Raw genomic sequence first — 25,049 nt, 5'->3', positions numbered from 1 at the left:
TCCTTTTGTATAGATGATCTGAAACACTGTTTTCAAGGAAGCTACATTTATTAAGAAGTATACATGCATTTACTACTGTATAAGCTAATTTTTGTCAAAGGTGTTTATAGCACTCAAAGATTCCATTAAGTGTGAACTTATCATTGTCCTCACACTGGCTAAGCCAGATGGGTGGATTAATCCAGGCAAGCTTCTTAGGGCAAAAATAAGAGTTTCATAGATCTGTACTTAATTTTCATCGGGAAAAGCTCATCACCCTAAAAATAAGTCTAGCAGTAGAGCTCTTTACAGAAGGGGAGTTCTCTCAGAATTTCGAAGGCATTGTTCCTCTGCTTTCATTCACAGTCTCATTAATAAAAGGCAGCTCGTGGTAATGATGCCAGATTCCTAACTCTCAGTTGGGGGCAAGTTTTGTTTTTTGTTTTTTGTTTTTTGTTTTTTGTTTTTTTTGCAAAATCCTTTTAGATTTAAAAAATGTATTTTTCTTTGGTGTTCTTCAATTCCATGAAGACGTTACTCAGAGTAGGCCTTGTTTCTTTAATACTGGTTGGCACTCAGTAAGAATGCGAGTAGAAACCCCAAGGACTGGGGAGCTGAGGGAAGAGCTCCACATCGCAGTGACATTGTGGATTAATAGCTTAAACAAGTGTAAGGAAAGTGTAAGGAAAGCTAAGTGTAAGGAAAGACTCTTACTCCGAGGTGCTCAAATACACATTAAAAATCTTGATTCTTTTCCAGGTGGCTTTTACAATTTTTTTAAAGCAGAATCTTTAGACTATTTTTCTGCTATGTTTAGATCTGGCTTTGATCCATTCTTCCAGACTAGGTAGTGAGGAGGTCAGCTGTTCTGTGAAGAGATCTCAGAAAAGGCCTCTGGATTCAGGGCTCTCTTTCCATTTGTGTCATCAGCTTCTCTGACATCACCAGCCCTTCCTTCTGCTTTACCCAAGCTCAGCTCTCCCCTTTCACCTTCCCTGTGTAGTGATCAATCTGATATGTCTCGTAATTCATTCTTCTTAAATGTACTCCAACAACCATGTATCCTAAACTCTCAATAAAGGCAGGAGAGATTAGTGAATTATCATACAGGAGAGGGGAGAAAAACAAAACCCACTAACGAACACCTGAATTCCAGGAGTCTGTTTCCTTCTCTACTCAACCCATCACACTTTTTCCTCTAGCAAGTTGTTTGAATGAAATATTCTTAAAGTTCCTATGGAGATGAATAAGGAAGTAGGCACAACTGACAGTCAAGGGAAGAGAAGACCAACATACTTCTTGTAAGCTGCTAGGAGCCCTAGGGACGTCTCCTGGTCCTCTGGGAATGTTTTTTAGAATGCTGGTTTTTGTGCCACCCTGGAACCTCTTTTTTAACAAGCTCCCTTGGTAATTCTGGCCCATAGCCAAAAATGGGACATGGTGGAAGCCATCAAGCTGGGACAAGCTTGGCCTATCCATTCACGCTATTGATGGAAATATGTATTGATGGAATTGATGTTTTGGGGGAAGAATTGTCCTCTTTACCCTAGACATTTCAAGTCTGTGTAGATCTCTGTCTTAAAAGCATAGAGGAGAATAAAGGGTAAGGGCCTATGCAGCCATATTTTGAAACTAAGCCCAGATGGAGACAGATGTCCATCATCCCTAAGGCAGCATCAAGGTGTCTTGTTTCTGACTGTGGCCGAGAATAATAGCAGATTTCCCCTCAAGTCTTCACCTTCTGTGAATTTCCAAAATCCTGTACCTAACCATCTATGTTTTTTTCATCTACTAGAGAGGAAGCTGTGCTTGTCCTCATGGGGACCAGAAATGGTTGCTTCCTTACATCTTGGTGCAGTTTGATTTGATGTTACTGTCTAAGGGGTGTGAGCACAGATGTTTAGTTTATTAAGTCAAATCATACTGGATGGCATATTCCGTTCTTCTAGAGAGCTTTGATATCAGGGTGACTATACTGAGACCCTTTCCCTCTCCACCACACATCTTACCTGTCCCCTTCTGTCACCCCTATGCTTCATAAAACCCCACATTCATACTCAGATTGGCATCCCATCCTCAGAATGAACACTTCCCTTCCCCTCCACAGATTTTTAAAAGGTGGTTTGTCTACAGTAGGGCTGATATTATGTGTAAAGACACTACCTCAAGAAATAACATCATTGAACAAATACTTTTCTGTGTTTCTAAGTATTTGTACCCCCGTCTCAAGAGCATGGCCACATAGGGCATTTATTTACAAATGAGTGTTTGCTTTTATGAAAACCCTTACAGGAAATGGTTTACCCCATCTGTAAATGCAATTGTGCTTGTTCATTGGCTTTGGAAAGTTGGCACCTTATTACAGAGTCACTGGGAGCATTGGCAAGCTGTATGTGCTTGGGAAGGTTGTGGAACCATTCTGAGCCTTCTCTGTGTAGCACAGCATAGCACTGATAGCTTCTACCCATTAAGTTGTCTTGAAAGCCACTTCATGATATTCAGTGGCAGCCCTTTCTAAAATACAAGACACTGTTATTTTTACCCCACACTGTGTTCCACCTGTGTGCAGAACAACCAAAACTTCCCAGAATATCTAGAAATCATTATTGTGTGAGTTACATGACTTAGAAATGACCCTGTTGTCAGGTCCAATGGACATATCTCCACAAAGGGCAAGCCAACACACTCAAAGATTGGATATGGCTCAGCTCAAGATGGATGACAGGAGGATTTCCAGCAGTTAAATAACAGCCAGCACTCCTCAGTTACGTGTGAAGCTGGTTCCTGTCTGCCAAAGGGTCATTTCCTTTACCACTGACAAAAGATATATGGTTCTCCAATTGATATACCTGTGGCACCTATCAGCATATCAAGGTCCATTGTGGCCTCCAGGCTCCCTCAGACTCCCTCTAGCATCTTAGCCCTTTTCACCTCCTTCTCTTCCATAAAGTCCCTCTGGCTCCCAGGCTTTCCTTCTCTCAGGTACTCACTCTTCTCATAATCCAACTACCATGCTGTCTCTATTCTCTATTCCTGGTCCTACTCCCCTCTTTCACAAATACTCCTGGCCATGTCATCTCCTGGACATCTTCAGTCTCTCTCTCTCTCTCTCTCTCTCTCTCTCTCTCTCTCTCTCTCTCTCTCCTGTCTCTCTGATCTGTCTGATCTGTGATCTGGACTCTTCAAAATGCTTCTGTCCTCACTCTCATATCTAAAAAAAAAAAAAAAAAAAAAAAAAAAAACCAACAACTTCCCATACTATGGAGTGATCATTTTGGCAGTTTCTTTACTGTACTTCCCTCAAATACAGCTTCATGTCAGAAACCACTCATATGCATGTCTTTGTCGGCTTTCTATTATTGTGATAAACACCATGACCAAAAGCACTTGAGGTCAAAGGGGGTTATCATGAAGGGTAGTTAGGGCAGTAATTCAAGGCAGGAACTTAGCAGAAACTGAAGCAGAAGTCATAGAGGAATGTTGTTTACTGGCTTGCTCTTCATGGCTTCCTCAGCCTGACAGAACATCCTGATACCTCTTGGCCTTGCAGAGCCTATGCCTCTCCAATGGGCACAGTGTGTTCCTCGCTAAGCAGACTGACCTCTCAGTGCTCTCAAAGAACAGACTAAAGAAATTCACTAATAAGACTTGAAGTCAAGCAGATAAAAGGAAATAGTCCTGAGCACAGCCCTTTCCCAGAGACAAGGTTGCAGACTCTAGACCTTGAAGCTATGAGAGGGGATGAGGACGCAGGCTGTGTAGACTGGGCCTTGGCATGTGAACACAGAGCTAAAGATGACATCTTTTTCTAAATAAAGTAATAAAATTAGCTATTTTATTGACTTTAAGCATGTAGCATAGTAGCCTTGAGCACATTACTTATATTGTCCAACCTTTACCATTATCTAGATCTAGAATTTTGTCATTGTCTCCAAACAAAATTCCATAGCCATTAGCCATAGAATTAACACTCCTCCTACTCAGACCCTAGTATCTGCCCCTCTGCTTCCTGTTTGTATTCACCTCTTCTGTCCATTAATTATTAGTGGATTCATATTGTGATGGCTTCTTTCAGTTACCACATTTTCAAGGTTGCTTGTTTTTATTTTCTTGACACTGTTTCTCTCCCTACAACTAGGTATACTCCAGAAAAACTAGGATAAAGGGGGTTTGAAAGATCATTACTCACCATGCTTTTGGTGGGGTCCTTAAGTCAGTTTTAAAAAGACCCACTCGCTTCATTCCTTCTCAACATGAATAGTCTCCCTCTGCTTGGGTATTCTTCTGTGTACATTATTTTGAATAGAAAAGTATTTATAATATAAATTTATCAAATCAGAAACCAATAATTAATTGTGCATATTAGCATAGCATAATGTCTAGTGTTTGTTCTATTAGTACACATATGCTATTCCAGACACTAAATTCACTATCACTTCTGGACAAACCTATCACACTGTTTGTCCCCTGAGAGCAGGATCTGGTTGCCCTTGCTTGGCACTGTCTCCTCCATTAAACAATAACCAGCACAGTAAATATTTGTTGAGTAAGTGAATGCATGTAATGATGCAAAAATAGAGAAATAATAGTAAGTCATGAGGTGTACTACAGCAGGATTCCTGCCCTGAGGTCCTCTAACAATACACAGAGGGCTGAGTAATGACCCTCCACAGCGTCTGATTTCATCACTGTTCTTAACAGAAGAGACTAACTGATAACAAGCAACAGCTTGCTATCCAACATGCATGTCCAGCTATTGCACATTTTCTTTGTTTTGTCTGCTTGCTTGAGAGAGACAGACAGAGACAGAAACACACAAACACACACACACACAGAGAGAGAGAGAGAGAGAGAGAGAGAGAGAGAGAGAGGAGTGGGTGAGAAATATAGTATTAACCCCCAAATCTCCATGAGTAATCAAGAATTTAAGCTGAGAGATAAGAGGATTATAGCCAGAGGTCAGTGGAATAGTCAGAAACAAGAACATAGAACAAACCAGACAGAACTTGTGAATACCTTGTGTATTTGTTAGGGTTCTCTGGAGACTCAGAACCCATAGAATGAATTTATATTTTTAAATTCTTTTGATTGCCTTACACAGTGTAGTCTGGATAACTCATAGTGCTGTCTTTGTCCTGAGAGTCAGTAGCTATTCCAGCTACAAGGCTTTCTTGAGAGCCTCAATCAGATGGCCTGATTGAATTCCTGGAGAGTTGCTGGTCTTCAGTCTATATTGAAGGCAAAAGAACTGAGTTCTGATGTCAGCAAAAAAAAATGTGGTGGCAGCACCATGGCCTCAATGACAGCAGTAACAAAAGTATAGACAAACTTGGGAATCAGATAGGCTCATCAGTAAGGTCAAAGACAAACAGGTAAAAACTCCCCCACCCCCGGGGGAAGTTCCCCATGGTGTCACCTTCAGGGTAGGTCTTCTCACGCCCAGTAATGTAACCAAGAAAACCCCCTCAGAGGCTAATCTAAAGGAGTTAATCGCCCACCGGTGTTCAGTGAGGCTTATCCTAGATCCTGTCGAGAGCCCTTTAATTTCTGCAGTCCATCCTGCATTTGTTGACTTTATTTCTCATTGAGGATATTCTCTTCTCTGTATTCAAACACTACTCATCCGAGTATCTTGGTTCTACCAGGCTCTTACAGTCAGGTCCTGTCCTAAGGTTCTGTGCCTGTGTCCTGAGAACAACTAGAAAAGTGTGTAAGAGCAGGGCAGTCCCTATCTGATGACTTCAGCTCACAAGAAACCTCAGACCCATCATTAGCAGGCATGTCTAATCTGTAGCCTAGGAAGCTGAGAATACAGCCCAACAGAAAATCATAACCTTATTTTTCTATATGTGATTTCTTCTTTTTCTCTCTTCCTTCTTTCTTTTTCTTCTTCTATAACTGGGTTGGGTAGATTCTCAAATGTGAACTTTGTAGATGATAATTCTATTTCCCAATGTCAGAAAGATTGACATATGTGGAATTTTTCTGACTTATTGTCAACAATACCAAGGTCATGGCTTTTCCTCCTCTATAATACAAGTCTTCCTGGACATTCCAAGGAACCAAAACTAACCAACTAATTTTATGTTTATTAGACTAAGAATCTGCACTGCCATCAATGTAGCAGCATATGGAAAATATCCACCCTCAGTCAGGAGCCTGCCTTTAGGAGGTATTCTTGGAAGAGATATGACTGATCTAGAATGCTCAATCTGAGCACCAAACCCATTCCTGAAACTACCAGGATAGCTTCCAGTTCTACTGTCTACAACCATCTCAACAATCAAGGAAGAAGTAATTTAATGTTTTATCGATGATACCCAATGATTATGTGACAATTCAGCCCTAACAATGGTACCTCTCCTAATGGCACCTTCTATGAACTAGATCTTTACTTCACTTATTTGATAATTTCTTGCAATTAAGTTTACTGTTTTTATTAGTTTCATTTCTGAAGCTGTGCTAAATACTATGATCAAAAGCAACTTGGAGAGAAAAGCTTACACCTACAGATCACAGCATTCATTGAGGGTTCTTTGAGGAAAGCCAAGGTAGGAACCATGGAAGAATGCTGATTATTTACTAGCTCCCCATGGCCTACTTAGCTTGCTTTCTTATACCACCCAAGATGGCCTGCCAAGGGATGGCATAGCCTGCCTAGCAATTATTAATCAAGAATATGTCCCCACATTACCCTGTTTAAGTTAGAGTTTCATTGCTTTAAAGAGACACCATGATCAAGGTAACTCTTACAAAGTAAAACATTTAATTGGGAGAGGCTTATGGTTTCAGAAGTTCAGTCCATTATCACCATGGCAGGAAGCATGGTAGCATCCACATAGGCATGGCACTAAATAAAAAGCTGAGAATTCTACATCTTGATCCAAAGGCAGCCAGGAGGTAGTTCTCTACACTGGGCAGAGCTTGAGCACTGGATTTCTCAAAGCTCACCTACATAGTGACACACATTCTCCAACAAGGCCACTCCTCCTAATAATGCTACTTCTCATGAGCCAAGCGTATTCAAACCACCACACTCCCTAAGGAACCTGTACCCTACTACACAGACACCTCTACTTCCATGTTCATCACAGTCCTATTTGTAATAGCTAGAAAATGGAACCAGCTCAGATTTCCATCAACTGACAAGTAGATAAGGAAAATGTACAAATACACAATGACATTTTATTCAGTTACAAAGAAAAAATAAATTATGAAAGTTGTAGGGGGAAATGAATAGAACTGAAATTTAAATATACTGATCTAAGTAAACCCACTCAGGAAGAGAAATACAGCATATTTTCCCTGATATGTGGACCCTATCTCTGACTCTTTAATTGTGTGCCTTCCCTTCAGAGACTCTTGGGAACCAAAGAAACCAAAATAGGGATAGCTGAGAGACTTGCTTTAAGGCAAGAGAGACCATACCACATAGGTTAAATGATGGTGGTATTCAGCATGGGCATTTCTCTGGAACTTCATGGATTATTTAAAGTTCAGGAACAATCATCCTGTCTCCTTAAATCTGAAGATTAAATGAACTATTGATCAAAAGTACTTTTAACTCCCTCTCCAATAAATGTGCATAGATTTCCCCATTATTTTAATTCTCTAGACAAAACAGTGTAACAATTAGCAATACAGTAATCATATCATGCTCTTATAAGTAATACAGCGGCCTTTGAACATAACTTGCATAGGTTATATACAGTCATTGTAAATAGGAGATATGAGCTCCTATGAATTTGAGTATCCACAGAAGTCCTGGAAACTAAACCAATCCCCAAGAACATGAAGGATGTCTGTGGACGCCTTCACTTTCTACTCTGGGCTTTCAGAACTGTACTCACATAGATCCCATCCTATACAATGCTGCTACTGATCATTCAGGCTGTGTGGTCCTATTTAAGTGTAGGGTTCACTATGGGAACCTTAACATTCAAAATGAGGAATTGTTTTTAATACATAGTTGAATTATAGAAACTGAACAAATAGCAAACTGCAGGACTTCTGGATACTCCTTGGTCATATTAAATTATTTATTTTGAATGTTTGAAGTCATTTTTCCACAGACCTCTCTTCTCTAGGAAGTTCTGAGTCTGAGAGAATTTTGCTTTCCTTCTCCTTTTCAAAATTTTAAGAAATGTTTTTATATATGTGTTCTTTCATTGCCTAAATTTCATATTTACTATTAGCCCTGTTCAATGTATTGTAACCAGACATAGAAAATAAGTACCAAAAGATAGTAAAATCTTGAATGTTACATGTCTGGGGTCAGTTTTGTCCCCCAGTGCACCAGTACCATATTATCTATGAACATAATTTGTGTAGTTCATCTATGTCCTTAACCTTTCTCAGTTTTCTTAGTTTTTACTTTCTATGTCCATAGTTCGTTTTGCTTTATAATATTAGATATCTGTGCCTTTGCAGTCAAGCTGCTATTAGAGGAAATACCTGAGTAATGTGAGCACATGAACACAGAGCATTGAAGACACATCTGGGACCCTGTCTCATTAGTAGGTTAGGGTCTGTTGCACTTGTCTGCCGATACCTACCTGCCAATATTCCAAAGTCTTTCCAGTTTCTAAATGGTGATTTAGATTAATGCTTTTCTAATCCAAAGGAAACCATGTGGTATTGAATGCAGCCATGAGAATAAGCACTGTTATATGCCACACTTGAAAGAAGCCTAGACACACCTGGTTTGAATAGGGCAGGAGACAAGGTGCAATCAGATTGCACTGTCTGTAACCATACCACAAAAGATGCCAAAGCCCACTTTTCCAGGAATCTGAGAATGCAAGAGGTTTTGAGAGTCCGAATTGATTCGAGATTCTTGTTTTTCATCAAATGTGATTTTGTATGATTAAAGAGAGCAAGGGGAAAATAACAAAATGAGCTTTCAACATTCTGAAATGAGGATGATGACTGAGTCATTAATGAGTCACATACAAGCCCCAGGACATGAGGACACTGCTAACCCACCCATGCATCTGCACCCTCCTTGAGAAAACAAGAATTGTTATCTGAAATCTAACATATGCCATGCCTGATTGTAAGGATCACCTCATGTCTCTGAAGTTTAGATGACTCAAAACTTCCTTGACTCTTAGTTTCAGCCAGTCAGTCACAAAACTTCCCCCATAATTGTCACTCAAGTCATGATTTCTGGGTGTTTCTTCAGCTAGATGTTCTCTCTCTTCACTTCCTTCTCTGAAACCTTCTTTCTATAGTTCCATGTAGTTTCAGGTTCAACTCCCTGACACCAGCTCAAAAAGGACTATCTGAAGTCTAGAATCAGTGGGGTTCATAGTCCACCTCTTCCTTCCAGAGGGTCAGATGCCATTACGCATGGAGGGTGAAGCTTAGTTTTGAACAAATGTGGTTCTGTGTCCTCTACTTTCTCCCTCTCAGGGTGTCCAGATGCAGCTGCATAACAGTCTAGATGGGTGAAGCAGAGTCTGGAATTGGCACAATCGAGTACTAGGGGGTGAGGAAAGAGAAGGCCTTCTCCAAGGATCTTATGTTATGACTCATTTAGGCAAAGGTCTTCTCTGACAGCCTTTAATGAAGCAGATCTTAGCTTGTGCATATTTCTGTATTCAGGGTGGGCTTCAACACAGACACTTTTTTCATGGTGAAACAAGAATTATATAATTTTGGGGTGAGAATATCCAGGGTGGAGAAAGGATATTGGCTGAAAGCTAAGGTACTGAGAAGTCTCATTAGGTACGCCAGGTACTGGGCCAGCCACATGACTACCTGTGACCACCTTGTTGGGGGTCACTTTGGTTATATGCTCAAAGGAAGGCATAGAAGTAGGGAGGGATAAATTTCCACTCCTGCTAGTCTCAGGATGAGATTCTAAATCTCAAGTTTTGAGATTTCCAGGGTTGAACGTGCTTCATTTCACCAGCCCTATGCCAGTTCCTCCAGTGACACAGTTCACTTGACACAGAGCCACATCCACCATGACAGATCTAGCTCTCTTTTGTCAGGTTTACACCACCTATCATTTAATTAACAATTATGAATATGGCTTATACTTCTGCTGGGATTCTGTAATAGTTACCTCCAAATTGCATTTTTTATGGATTAATATTATATCCTTAAAGTCACTGTAAGTTTCTAGAAGGTAAAACTCTGTCCCTTTAAATCCTACATCCTGTCTGGCACCCTACCATTATCTATGTGGCATTCAATGTCTCTTATAAAATTATTCTTTACAAAAGCAGACATTAGTTAATGACCCTGCTGACTGCACTCAATATGCATGCATTTTCAGCATAACTGCTGTATGAGGGCATGTATATTATATAACCATTCATACTAGGTATTTTTCTAGATTTAAAAACTGAGACTGCCTTAGCTAATGACCATCTGAGAAGTAATGGTGCTTGTTCAGTGCAGAGATAACTTTTCACAGATACACAACTCAAGGAAACCTTAAAGGGTTAATTTATTCACTTAGCTCTTTTAGATGCTGAAGCACCTAAACCCATTCAGAGCCACCAACCACAATCCTTTCAGTTTCAGAACTTGTGTGGTTGGTGGTTCAATCTCTGGGAGCCCCTAAGGGCTCAGGTTAGTTGACTCTGTTGTTTGGAATCCTGTCTCCTCCACGTCCCTCAATCCTTCCCTCGACTCTTCCACAAGACTCCCTGAGTTCCATTTAATATTTAGCTCTGGGTCTCTGCATATATTTCTGTCAGCTGCTAGGTGGAGCTTCACAGAGGACAGTTATGCTAGGGTCCTATCTGCAAGCATGACAGAGTATCACTAATAGTGTCAGGGTTAGGTTCTTGCCCGGGAAATGAATCTCAGGTTGGGCCAGTCATTGGTTGGCCATTCCATTAGTCTCTGATCCATTTCTTGTCCCTATATTTTAGGACTCTCAGAGACTGAACCACCACCAATCAAAGAGCATACAAGGACTGGACCTACTGTACCCTCACAGATGATACAGATACAGATACAGATACAGATACAGATACAGATACAGATACAGATACAGATACAGATACAGATACAGATACAGATGATACAGATACAGATACAGATGATACAGATACAGATGATACAGATACAGATACAAATACAGAGAGAGAGAGAAAGAGAGAGAGAGAGACAGAGAGAGACAGGGAGACAGAGAGAGACAGAGAGACAGAGAGCAGATAGCAGATGTGCTGCTTCTCTTCCTGTGGGTCTCCCAACAACTGGAGGGGGACTCTTACCCTGATTCTGTTTCCTACTTGTAAATCCTGTTCCCCTAACTGGATTGCCTTGTCTGGTCTCAGTGGAAGAGGGTATGGCTAGTCCTGCAGTGACTTGGTGCCAAGGAGGGTTGGTACCTGGGGTGGGGAACCTTCCCCTTCTCAGAGGTGAAGTAAAGGGAGGGATGGGGGGGTGTCAAGATATAAAGTGAGTAAATTAATTGATGGGGGAAAGCCTTTGATCAGCAAGCAAAAAAATAATTGAATCACACAGGATTCTTTTGCTCAAAAAAAAAAAATCTGAGAAGTCTGTACTCGCTTTAAAGCAGAACACCGTTAAACCAGGATGTCTGAGCAAATTGGTGGAGGTCTGCAGTAACGAGTGAAAGTGATGCCACTAATGGCCCTGATGGGGGATGGAAAGAAGATTGCTAACAATTTAGTGTTCTGTTCGTAACTCCAGTCAAGCATTTACCAAAAGAATTAAACGGGTTGAACTTTGGAAATCTAAATCAAATCTTGAAAGCATGAGTATATTTTGCAGATGGAAAAGAAGAGAAAGCGGGAGAAAGTGCTTAAAACCCGTCTTCCTCCTTGGTGCATCTCTTTAATGCAGTGCTTTTAAGCAATGCTCAGAGCTTTGAGAATATCTGCTGTGTTACACGCTGCTCTGAAGTTGTAAAATTTTCACACACACACACACACACACACACACACACACACACGATTTTGTTTCTCCCAGAGTCCCACAGTCCTCTTGCCATGCCAAGGAGCTTCAAGGAGAGAGGACAACACCCTGTAAGGTGAACCTTTGTCAGGGTGCACAGGACACATCATAACTGCTCCGTCTCACACTATCCTTTCTTCCTGTCTTCCTGCAGCTACCTCATCCCTGAACTCCCAGCTGCAACAGCTCCAGCAACTCCAGCTCCAGCAGCAACAGCAGCAGCAACAACCACCTCCTCCACCAACCAGCCAGCACCCACAGCCAGCCCCACAGGCGCCCGCACAGTCTCAGCCGCCGCAGTCCCAGCCCACCCCGCCTCACCAGCCACCACCTGCTGCACAGCAGTTGCCAGCTGCCCCAGCTCAGCTGCCGCAGGCTACTCAGCCTCAACAGCACCAACCTCATTCCCATCCCCAGAACCAGAACCAGTCGTCTCCAACCCAGCAGAGCTCAAGCCCCTCTCAGAAACCCACCCCATCTCCAGGAGGACATAGCCTTCCGTCACCACTCACACCGCCTAACCCTCTACAGGTATGCTTTTCATCCTCCTCGAGAGTGTGGCCTTTCCCATGGTGTTGTACAGTCCCCACAGGCAGAAGGCCAGCAAGACATAGCATCCCGTTCTGCAGTGTCCAATTCAAATTGATCTCCTAGACTTAGAGAAGAGGAAGTAAATGGCAGGCAGCTGGGGATGCATGTAAAGGAAACAAATAGAAGCCCATTGATGCTGCCCTCCGAAGGATAAATGTTATGTCTTTCTTTTGGTGAGAGGACAGCACTGTAAGTGCACTTGTAGCCGGTAATAACTCCATTTTATGATACTTTTTGAAGGCAGCAAAGATAGCATCCAATTAAAATTATTACTAGCACAGTTTTGTAGCCCCGTGGAGAACTGCATATACTGGCCACGAGGCTGGTGGTTATTTCTCTATATTATGAATACAACAGTGTCCTACCTTCAGTACTTTCTGCTCTTTTGTTTTTATTTTTCTAAAAACTCTCTGGGGTTAGGAGGGCAAAGAAATTTAGCCCCAGTCTTGTACCCCAGACTCCATCCGTTACTCCACAGACTAACAAGTATTCTAAATTCATGCCAGAGCCTAAAAATCATATGCACCTCGATACAAGATAAAGGAGCTATATATTTACTTTATTACTGTGAGACTGGAGAAATAAATAGGTACTTTAGGCTAATAATGAAAGCTTATCTTTAGTCTACTATCATTGAGAGGAATGAAGAGAAGCATTCAGAAATACGTAACTTTAACTGCCTAATGGCATTCCTAACAGATTAGCTTCAAACAGAATGACGGGGGTGCCGCACAGGACGTACAGAGCCTCTTGTTTTTTGACTTACATGGGGCACTTTTCTCAGTGAGACTGAAAGTGGCTCAGAGTAGCCCTAGGCACCGTGACAACCAACTAAACCGTTTATGCACTTACTTCGAATACTGATTCGCCCACACAGCTTCCTTACAGGTAAGCCTCGATCCAGGCTCCCCAACACAAGGGTGACACTAGTGATGGCATTTGTGGCGGCTAAATAGGAAAAGACTCAAACAGATGAGCACACAGATAAAAGGCAGGCAGGTTAGGGACTTACCACCTTAGAACTGGCTCTGTCACGCCCACTGCTCAGTCTCCCTAAACTTGCTTTCTAAAAGTGATCCAATGTTTTTATGTACCAACATTTGATTCCTGAACAAGTGGTTAAAGGTAACCCTTACCCTAGGCACATGCCTAAGACAGAGCTAAAAAGTTTTGTTTTTTTTTTACAAATCTTCCAAGGACAAGACAACCTAACAGTTTTGACATGATACTGAATTGAACACAAGCTAAAAAAATAAAAATAAAAAAGTCTTCCTCAGACACCTGACATCTGATGGGAGAGTAAATATAAGCAAACATACTGTTCAAGCAGCCCCCAGCATTGTGGGGATCTAAAATGCATCTCTGTCATTCCAGAGAGAGACTAAAGTTTTCTAAGAAGAGACAGGTAAAGTCACCAAGTGAATCAGCGACTTTCAGACTCAGCACACAGTGCCTGAAACAACTTGCTTCATTTTGACTCACAGTTTTGGAGAGTTGCAGCCCATCATAGCACAGAGGCCACTGGGGAGTGGGTTGGTTTATAACAACAGTGTGAGGTAGGACCTCTTCACAATAGTGAAACAGGAAACAGAAACTGAGGCAGGAACGAGGGATTGACCTCAAAAGGCCTACCCTCAGGGATGGATTTCTGCCAGACAGACAGAATGTTCTACATGTTCTACATCCTCCTTAGACAGCACCACAGACAGGGAAACAAGCTTCAAACAGAACCTGTAGGAGATAGTTCAGACCCAAACCATGACAATGTGTGGTTAAACACTGCCCCACCCAAGGCACCAAAGTAAATTAAATTATAAAAAGAGGCTCACCATGCCTTGATAGACAGATGACTCGCATCTGTCCACGTTGTTATAATCTGGAGTTGTTTCCCAGTTAGTGAAAGCTAGCTTGGAGCTCTGCAGATGTCAGGCTTCACTAACACTAACACTAAAGACTTCTGAGCTTCCCCCTGCAACACTACAGAAATCTCAAGCGTCTTTGTTTTGTCTCACTTTTCAGCAAAAGAATGCTCAAAGCCACGCTTTGTTTCTTTATAGCCCTAATAAAATATTCTAATTTTTCAACATTGGGAGTTCTAAACTTAATATATTTGTGGTATTTACGTAGAAAGTAGTGGTAACACTAACACCCACCCGAGGACCTGAACGGGTGACCGCCAAAGTTGGTTCAAAGTTTAAAACCATTTTGAATGGATGAAGAATTAAAGTCGAATAAGTCTATGTCAACAAGCAGAAAGCAGAAAGCACTCCTCACTTGCCGTATGTAGACACATGTAAAAGAAAGGGACAAATTCATGGTCTCAACTTTTTCCTGCAACACTCGCTGCAGGGCTTTTGAGCTTGTGGAACATGGAAGGTTTGAACTTTTTAAGAAGAAGCCCATTTAAAAGCACTGCACAGACATTTAATTCTGGGAGGTAATGATCTTTATGAGGCAGAATGAAGTGTTTTGTCTGAAAATTATTCAGGGAATAAAGATCAACTAAATTCGTATGTGAGAACTTAAATTTCATTTTTACGATTCTCCATTTTCGTGTGGGCTTTATCTCTTTGCATCATTCCGAGACAGCATTTTAGAACTGCAGCATAGATTATTGGGGAAAGCCAGCACATTGGAATCTTTTTTTGTTTTATATTTGGCTCAAAAAATTTTTGAAGGATAATAATTATTTATAATGCTATAGAGATGGCTTAAGAAAAAGTCCCACATGTAAGCAGGCTGTGAAGGAATATTTGGGTGATATCATTTCTCAAAGATGAAGAAAAACATGAGTAGTGCTGGCAGGAGCAACACCTCGACAAAAACTCTCCAAATAGCTCCTGTCAGGTGTTTCTGTAAAATTGCAGCATAATTTTATTTCACATTTTTACTCAATTCCATGAAATGGATTGCATTTACAAAACCAGATTGTTGTTTCAAGGCAGAGAAGAGTCTGAAGTGTTATCCCTTTAGAACAGCTTGGGTAAGAGAGGAACTTTGTTCGTTAATTTTGATTACTTGGGACCAGCGAAGGGCGGGTCTAAAGAGGATGGCAGAGGGGCTGGGGACTTAGCTCAGTGGTAGAGCGCTTACCTAGGGAAGGCATAAGGCCCTGGGTTCGGGTCCCCAGCTCCAAAAAAAAGAAAAAAAAAAAAAAAAAAAAAAAAAAAGGATGGCAGAAGCCGAACCGTGCTGAGCTGTGTTTAGATTCTCCACAGAGACTCAAACCTGCCCACTCACAACTTCCTTCAGTCCCTGGAGGCTGAGGAGTTCTAACCAGAGGAAGAAAGTACACGGGTCCTCGGGGGCCAGGCAGACAAGGCACACGGGCAGGTGCAGGTGCAAATGAATTTCTGTAGAGTGCAGGAGACAGAAAAGCGGGTCGCGGAAGTTAGTCCTTGGGTTCAAGGACGGTCTTCAGTCCATGCACCTTCATTTGCCGTAACCCATCTGCAACAGAATATGCAAGGGTCTGAAACAATAGAGGGAACCTTTTAGATTGGGAGGACTTAGAGTAATTATTCCTGGTAGAAAAGTTCAATGTTAGTCTCATCTGGCAGAGATCCTGTGATCTCGAGAATCGTGAGGTTCTTCCTTACAGCTCTTTGCGCTTGCTTTTCCTGAGCATACTCAGAATTTTACATGCACTGGATGCATCTCGCAGGCATTTGCCTATGTCCTAATGAGGCCCTCCTGAAGGGTCTGATCACACAGGGCTGGAGCTCATTGTGTTGTACCAGAAAGTAAATAGCTTCTTTCTAATCCCAGCCCCATCTCCAACTCACTCCTAGCTTTTGACAAGTTATGGTACCTCTCTCCGGATGTCGGGTTTTCACACCTGGCACTGCTAAGAGCCTTCTCCGTCCTGTGCATGTGTGCTCCAAGTGTTAGTAGAAGTCTGGTATTTTACTGGCTGCTGAAAACCTTATTTTCAGATTTTGAGTATTCTTCAAGGTCAGGTGAATTTCTTCCCACTCAGCTGGATGGCAGAGTGGAAAGAGAGTGGAAGACAAACATAAGTGGGATAATGATAGCAGAAGAAGGCTTTATCTTAGCCGGAGAGCCCAAATTAAAGTCAAGTTTTCATCCACAGAGAGTCGCCGCTATAAGCCCTCATCCTAGATTGTCTTGCCACACCTGTGCATTAGAGAAGCTTAAGGAACCAAACGCTGCAGTTAACCTTGGCCTTCTGAACGCCATCTTGCTTGGCGGGAAGCAGGATAATCTTTGCCTTTTCTTGTTGTACTGCACATTTTAATAAGCAACGGAGGTACTGAGAAAGGGAGAGGACAGAGGGAGGGAAGCAGGGAGGGTGGGTGAAAGGGAGAGAGAGAACAGTAGAAGTAGGAGCAGGGAAACTGTGTGCTTGTATATGGAATGAGGGGCTGCACAGGTGCTTGGAAGATGGGGTAAGATGCATTTTCCCCTGTGAGCATTTGCCTAGTAACAGCTCAGTAATGAAACTGGGTCAGAACCCACCTCTGTTACACAGGGCAAGGCCTTTGACCATTTTGATAACAGTTTGCCCCTGGCACACTCATCACCATATCCAGTGTAGATGTGCAATAGGTAGGTGGTGTCATACTCCTTTTTGAAACATAGAGTCCAAACCTTCACAAATTGTAACTTCTGTTATTTTTAAAGCAAATGTGAGACCAAACTATGAGACCTTCTCCTCATGGGAAAAAGGGCCTGGGGTCTTTGAAGTCACACTCCCTCTCCCTTAGCAATTGATCAGCTTAGCACAAGGGTCTTGGTTGTAGGATTTTTTTTTTTCCATTCATAAAATGTAATCCCTCTGAGGCCCTTTCAGATCCGAGTTTTACCTTAGAAATAGCAGCGCTGTGTGGTGTCAGTGGCCCAGCACTTACGTTCAGCCTCCTTTGGCCATGACCAATTCCAACAGAACAGAGACATCTCTACATTTACACAGGGCCAAGTCACGTGCAGAAGTGAGACTAAGCTAAAGCTTTGTGTTTCCCTTCTCAGATGAAGAACTTAGAAGCGCCTTGTCCAAAACACAGTAATTGGGGAAAAAGTTCTAATAGAGTGTTTTAAAAATTTAAATCCGAAACCCCATCATCAATAGAACTTCAGGTTTCCAGCTCTAAGGCCAGGTTGAGTTATGGTTAATTCTAAAACATAAGGCATGCTGACACGCTGGCCCAAACCCGAGATTGTCCTGTTCACGGCTAAAATGTTGCATTGACTTGTTCTCTGTCTTGCCCTTCAGTGCCGTGCAGATGCTCAGTGCTTCCTCGTTTATCCTTCCTGCAGCTCTTGCACTCAAATGAGTAAATGACCCAGTTAGTGAGCATCCTCCCTGGCCAGTAGCATCCCATGTGTCCTAAATGTTGGTATGTCTTACATACGACTTTCTGAATGTGCTTGAAAATACACCACGTTTGGCACAGCAGGAAAACAGGGGTGTGTTGGCTAATGGATTAGAGAAGAGTAAAGGCTTGCAAATCTATATTCCTTATTACAAATGACTAATAAACCCATCTTTTTAATTGAAGTATTATGACAGGTATTATGACTCTTTTGGATAACTGATTTATGAATTTCTGAAATCAAGTAAAATCAGTTTAAAAAGAAGGTAGTATTGTCACCATGCAGATAGCGTGTTTTCGCATGATTCAGCCATGGGGACATCTGTAGAACACGAGTCAGCATGGACTGGGAAATATTTCCTCTTAGTCTAAAGAGCCAAAGAAAACTTGATTATCATGGATGAGAAATCAGCGGAATTCAGAGATTTACTGTGAAGATTAGATTAATACACTAATAGAGATGTTTTGTATGCTATAGATTTGTTGAATGGGCCTTTGTTAGCCTAAAGTTGTGAAAGAGTAAGGATTTATTTCTGCTCACACCACCATCCAGAAGACTGAGGACTTTATTCACGATTCACCCATTCAGCAAGAGGCCTGGTGGGACGTGGGAATCCCTTTACCCATCTGTATTAAGCAAAGAATAAAATAAGCAAAATATATTTACCCATATACTCTGCAAAGGACAATTTTTCCTTTTATGAAAGAAAGAAAATCTCCTTTAACAAAATCCTCAGTTCAACATTACTGACATTTCAAAGAATTTATTACAAGCATTGGAGATCCAGGAGGAACAACCAAGTTTATATTGCTTTGAGAGTGGCAGGGGAAGAAATTAGTTTACCAAGAATATACTTATACACTGCGGTGATTCTTTGTCATTGTTTGGATTTACCATTCCAGTGTATTGCTCTGTAGATTAGTCAGATTGTGTGGAAGGGGTTTAACAAAGGAGGCAGCATGTCCTCGCCACCAACTATGGAAACTCATATCAAATAATGAGAGATGGAAAGATGCTCAAAGGGTGGTGGGAAATTTACTGCAGCATTTGCTCATGATAAGTTGTAAGTTGTCACATAAAACAGAACCACTGTCATCCTGGGGTAGATCCTTGAGCACAGCACGGAGCCTGGTACTATACACATCTTCTAGTCCCAGCAGGGTCTACTAGACAGTAGTTGGTGAGCCAATCCTAAAATATAATGCAGAATGCTTCAGAAACCCTTTTAACTTCATGTTCATAAATGTATCATTCGGCTGACACTTTGCTCTGAACAAGCAAAACTTACCATTTATGTGAACTCAATATTCTAGTACTTTAACACCGTGTTATTCTTTATGTTTTAGCCTCATTTCCCACAAGTTTAAAGTAAATTTTCCATGGGCTTTTAAATTGACTCCCAAATCATAGACTCGAAAGTGAATATTCTCTAGGTTGTAAAAAATAAAGTACTTTTATCAGCCTCTGCAAACATTTGGTAAGCACAAATGGTGTACATTGCAACTCCGCAAAGGAGCTGCAGATCAGACTAGGTGGGAGCTGAGAGAAAATGTCTTTCAGGAGCAGACATCGCTAGATCAAATGCTGCCTCGGATGAACACTTGCATCAAGACGGCATATCTTTCAGACCTCAGTTTCCTCTATAATTGGTAGATGGGGATGGGGATTAAATGAAGCAGCTTGTATGAGAGCAACTAATATGATTCCAGAGACTAGAGCTAGGGCTCAGTGGAGCTTTTCCTTCATTGACTGTAGCTGTTCTAATCTAAGGAAGAATATGAGACAAACAGGTGCATTTGAACAAAAGCAAACGATCATGGGCTATACCCATGCATGCATACACAATGATTATACCTGTGGTGAAACTGAGTCAGAAGGTGAAGATACTTTCTGAAGGGGATCCTTAACAAGGGCTGTTGAGAATCTCCAAATGATGTAAGCTAGAAAGAAAGCAGGTGCATGTACTTAATCCTAATGTTGATTAACCATCTCATTTTAAAGACTTACACCCACAGAATCTCCTTTTACCGTTGAGTTGATATTCTTAAGAACTCAAATAAGTTTACCTACAATGTTAATCCTGAGATTTGCTAGAGAAAAAGAAATTCCACCATTTTGAGCTAAATATGAAGCAAGATTATAAAATAATAAATATTGACTAAGAGATGAACTTTGGTCCGGACCAATCCCTGGAATATCCCAGCTGAGTGGTCCAGAGACATGTGTTGCTTTTATGGACAAAAACTTATAGGCCACCGTACTTTTCCACGAAGTTTTATTTTCCAAGAACTACAATACCCAGCCTTCTGTGAAGTTACCTGGTCTTTGGACAGAGTGGGGCTTACAGGATACTTTTGGGTAATACACTAGTAAACCAATGTAGTTTCTATCATGCATGCAAAGGGGGGAAATTTTATTACACTTATTTGCTTATCGTGGGGGTCCTGGGGATTGAACTCAGGTTGTCATGTCCAGTGACAAATACCTTCACTGACTGAACTATCTTACCCTCCCAAAGAATCTTGATAATGTCAGTTCTTCTGCTAGTGTTAGGACCTTGGGCAAGCTACCTAAATCTTTGGGACTTAGCTGCTGTGTATTTCATGAAAAGTTTATACAGGATGATGTTTTAAACCTTTCCAGATCCATATTCTATTCATGAAATAAATAACATAGTTTGATGACAAGAAAAAGCATATGTATGCCATAATTTATAAAATATATGCAATATTCAGGAAATACTTCTTATATTGGGCTGATATTTGGAGTTTTAGAAATGTACAATGCATATGTCTATATTCATTCGTTTACTTATTAATTTTATTAATGGCCTTATGTTGCAAAGCTCTAACCATTTATTAAATAAAATTTCTGTATATCTTACAGAATTAATTTTATTCTCACATTTTCTATGTAACTCAAAAGAAACTAAAATTATTCCAGATGCAAAAAAGCTTCAGTCTCAGAAAACCTGCAGTAGCTTCCTAAGCATCATTAATAACATCATTAATGTACTCCAGAGTAGGTCTGATTTCAAATTGCCATCATTCATATTTTTCTGCCTCTGCAATGCCTATTTTGGTTATGGGTTAACTGTGTATCTGCGTGTTTTCTTCTCCCTTCACCCTCCACTGTTAAGACCTAAATGTTGGACCTAAGGGTACAAGAGCAAAGATAAGGAGAATAGGAAAACCATCTTTAGAGTAACGTGACCTCATACAGAAAAGGCCGAGATGCCTCTGAGTGGCCTCTAGTGGAAAGGACAATTCTCCTACCCTTGGCCACTCAGTGGGGCAGTCTCTGAGGCCAGGGAAGAATGCACAATAAAGGAGTAGTTGGCATTTGTATGCTACTGGCTCTGTTGGGTCTCAGAACTAGTGTCTATGTCTGAAAGCCCAGTTGGGCTCCGATCAATGCAACATTCCTAGCCCAGCACATTTTGTCTGAACTACAGTTTGACAATGATTTGCCCAGAACCACTTAGTTTTCTATAACAGTAGATGTTTAACTGTCTTTAAAAAAGAAGCAGAGTTAGGAATCCCTTCGTTTTCTCAGCTGGACTCTTCAAAGTTGAGCCTCTGTCCTTGTATTGTCAGATAGCAACAGGGCACTCAGACCTTTGAAAGAGAATAAAAGATTTTAAGAATTTCAGATTAGAGAATGTTGAAAAAAATCCCTCTTGCTTCTCCCAGAAAGCTCTCCAGGCAGTGATCTGTAAGACTTACAAGATTAAATCTTTTTAATTAGGAAAAAGTACCTTGTATTCCTGCCTGTGGTCAAAATAGGTGATAGTCCTTGCAAACTATGACATGCAGTACTGTACATCCAAAAGGATTTTCAACCTAGGGCTAAAACCAAGTGATTCTAAGAACCAACCTGAATGGACAGAAAGTCAATGAAAGCAGAGACCAAAGAAGGTGCTTTTTAAGTTGCTAACATTAAGAAGTACATGGAACCCATTTCAAATGTCTTTGAAGCACAATATACACAACATCCTTACTTCAGCCGGCCTCCTTCCTTGAGTCTCTTCTTACCAGAAAGGAAGACTGACGTATGATCAAATATGTTCTGAGTCAGGACCTTACCAGATTGACTACTCTCAACTTGTCTAACTCAAGCTACACAGACCCATCATCCTATACTTTGTCCTCAGTTGTTTTTTTTTTTCAAGGAAATTACAAATATCATTAACCAGTTTTCAGCATTGGCCGTACGTTAGGAGCAGGAAGTTTTTGAATACTGGTACTTAAGATCCACCTAGAGCAGTGGTTCTCAACCTGTGGGTCAAGACAGTGGGGGTTGCATATCAGATATCCTTCATGTCAGATATTTACATTACACTTTCTAACGGTCACAAAATTATAGTTATGAAGTAGCAGCGACATAATTTTATGGTTGGGTGTCACCACAACATAAGGAACTGTATAAAAGTGCCATAGCATTAGAAAGGTTGAGAACTGCTGACCTACAGGTTCTAAGTGAAGCTGAGTATCAACAGCTCTTAAATTCTCAAGAAGCTTCCAAAAGGAGGAGAAGGTAAACAACCATCTGTGGTCTCAATAACAGAGTCCAAATTATGCAGTGATCAAAATGCTTTTTCTCAAAATGTTGGCTACATGGGTTGGCCCTTACTACCTTTAAGATAAATCTTAATTTCCACGAAGAATGAACCAGTGTTGATTCCACTGTCTACTTCCCCACACACACACTGCATCTGAGAATTCCTGGTTTATTATCTACCAAGCCTGTTCCAAACTCTGCATGCTCAATAGCTATGTATCTTTATGGGGAGGGAATCCTAGTGATATATATATATATAACCTAAAATATTATAAAGAAAATAACAATCCTTTTCTACTCTTAGCATGCTCTCAAAAGAACTGAGAGCATTAGGTATCCATCCACTGCTCAATGCTGTCCCCTTCTACCTAAGGCCTTCTTAAACTTTTCAGCTTGAAATCCTCTTTCTGCCTGAGAAAGTTTTATATAATCTTGGATATGTATAAAACATTTAGCGATAATCAATCAAAGGAATTTATTTTTTAACAAATTTGATACACATATGATTTTACACCTTAAAAAGGACAAAATAAAATTTTGGTACTAATGACAGATGTGCATGTTCACGTGTTTTGTTGTTGTTGTTGTTGGTGGTGGTGGTGGTGGTGGTGGTGGTGATGGTGGTGTTGATGGTGGTAGTGGTAGTGGTGGTGGTGGTGGTGGTGGTGATGGTGGTGGTGGTGGTGGTTTGAGATAGGGTTTCTCTGAGTGTCCCTGGCTGTCCCAGGACTCTCTCTGTAGTAGACCAGACTGGCCTTGAACACAGAGATGCACCTGCCTCTGCCTCTCAGTGTGCTGGGATTAAAGTGGGTGCCTGATCACTTTTAAATAAAAACTGAAAACTTTTTTTACATTTAGTGTGGTGTGTGTATGTGTGTGTGTTTGTGTGTGTGTGTGTGCACACATACATGCATACATACATACATTCTCTCTCTCTCTCTCTCTCTCTCTCTCTCTCTCATATAGTACAATGCACATGTGAAAGTCAGAGGATTAGCTGCAGAATTTTTTTCTACCATGTGGGTTCTGAGGATCAAAGCCAGTTTGTCAGCCTTTCTTGCAAGCACCCTTACCCACTGAAGCACTTTGCTAGCCCCAAGAAGGATGTTTCAGGGTATAGAGCATCTTCGACAGCTTTCAGCCAGTTAATAGTTTGATTTTATGATCATCAGTGCTGAGAATATTACTTTATACATGTGAAATACAAGATTACAGAACTATGTTTAGAGCTATTTAAGAAATTGTTAGAAATGCTGTCCTAACTCCAAGCCACACTTCATTTAATGATTGTAACGGCCAATCACAGTTGTAAATTTGACTTCCCTGGGAAGAAGGGACACCAGCCTATGTGTTGTTGCCATCAGATTGTCCTGTCGATGTGTCTGTGGGGAATTTTCTTGACACTAAATGTAGAAGGGCACAGTCAGTGGAAGGCAGTGTCACCCCTGAGCAGGTGGTCAGGGATTTGTGAGAAAGCTGACGGAGCAAGAGCAGTACACAACGGACAGCAAGTCAGTAAGCAAGTCTCTGTGTGTGCCTTGTGTTCCTGACTTGGCTTTCCTGGATAACAGACCTAATTTGTAAGATGAAATAACCCCATTTCTCCCCAAGTTGCTCTTGGTTACTGTGTTTATCAGAGCAACAAAAAGCAAATTAAAACACAAATAGTATGGGTTGTTGCAGTCATTGACCTGACCATGGTGATTTGGGGGAAGAATTGTGGAAACTAGACTGAGGAACTTTGACTGGAAAAATCCTTTGACTGTCCAGAGCTTAATAAGAAAACCATTATCGGATCTCGGAAGAAAAGGATATTGAAGCAAGTGCAAATAGTCAAGGCCTGCCTTCCGAACTTTCAGGGGAAATACTATATCAGGGCTCCTCCCATTGTATATTCGGATTAAGAATCTGTGCTTGTGCTGCTTTGAATGAGAATTACCCCCATATTTGAGTATTTGGTCCCTAGTTGGTGGAACTTCTTGGAAAGGATTAGGAGGTATAGGCTGTTGGAGGAGGTATGTTACTGAGGTAAGCTTTGATGTTGGAAAAGCTCACACTATTTCTCTCTGACTTATGGATCAAAATGTAGTCTCGGTTCCTGCTCCAGGGACATGCCTACCAACCTGCTGCCATGTCCCCACTATGATGGTCATGAACTCTAAACCACCGGAGCCATGAGCTCTAGTACTTTCCTGTTACAATTGGTCCCAAAGGCTAGAAATTGGCTGTGATTAATAAAAGATCATTATAATTGAGGTGAAAATCCCCATGCTTCATTGGGGAAATAATGGAGTGTTTCCTCAGGGTCAGCACGCCTGCCTCTCAATCTAGAAGCTGAATTTATCTATTTGGAAGTCCCTGGAAAGGTGCTGAGTTTGAAGACGTGGGAGGGTCGTGAGAACAGGTAAGGCTCTATGATGGTGTTGAAGTCTTTTCAGAGAGGCCCTGAGAGGTCATTTGTGAAGGTGAAACTCCAGGATATTAGAGATGTCAAACTGCGGGATAAGCATCAAGGATAGTGGCAGGTGTGAAGTGGGACCTGTCTAAGCCTACGAGACAAGCTGTGTGTGCTGTAGCTGGCAGAGTATCGAAGCGAGACCACCCAAGTCTTTCAGAACTCCCAAGGCTAAAATGAGACCTAGATG

The 25,049-nt window shown here is 41.3% G+C and overlaps 1 protein-coding gene across 3 annotated transcripts in view; it reads left to right on the top strand.

Moving 5' to 3' along the window:
• The window catches only part of Pou6f2 (POU class 6 homeobox 2), a 508,576-nt gene that overhangs the window by 372,706 nt on the left and 110,821 nt on the right, over window positions 1-25,049 (top strand). For all 3 annotated transcript variants that reach the window (XM_032884805.1, XM_032884807.1, XM_032884806.1), the window contains one exon: window positions 12,074-12,450. In XM_032884805.1, the coding sequence (XP_032740696.1) occupies window positions 12,074-12,450 (377 nt within the window). The remainder of the gene's footprint in view (window positions 1-12,073; window positions 12,451-25,049) is intronic.

Source organism: Rattus rattus, chromosome 14 (assembly GCF_011064425.1).
Source record: "Rattus rattus isolate New Zealand chromosome 14, Rrattus_CSIRO_v1, whole genome shotgun sequence".
Classification (NCBI taxonomy): Eukaryota; Metazoa; Chordata; class Mammalia; order Rodentia; family Muridae; genus Rattus; species Rattus rattus.
This window is presented reverse-complemented; position numbering and strand designations above follow the sequence as displayed.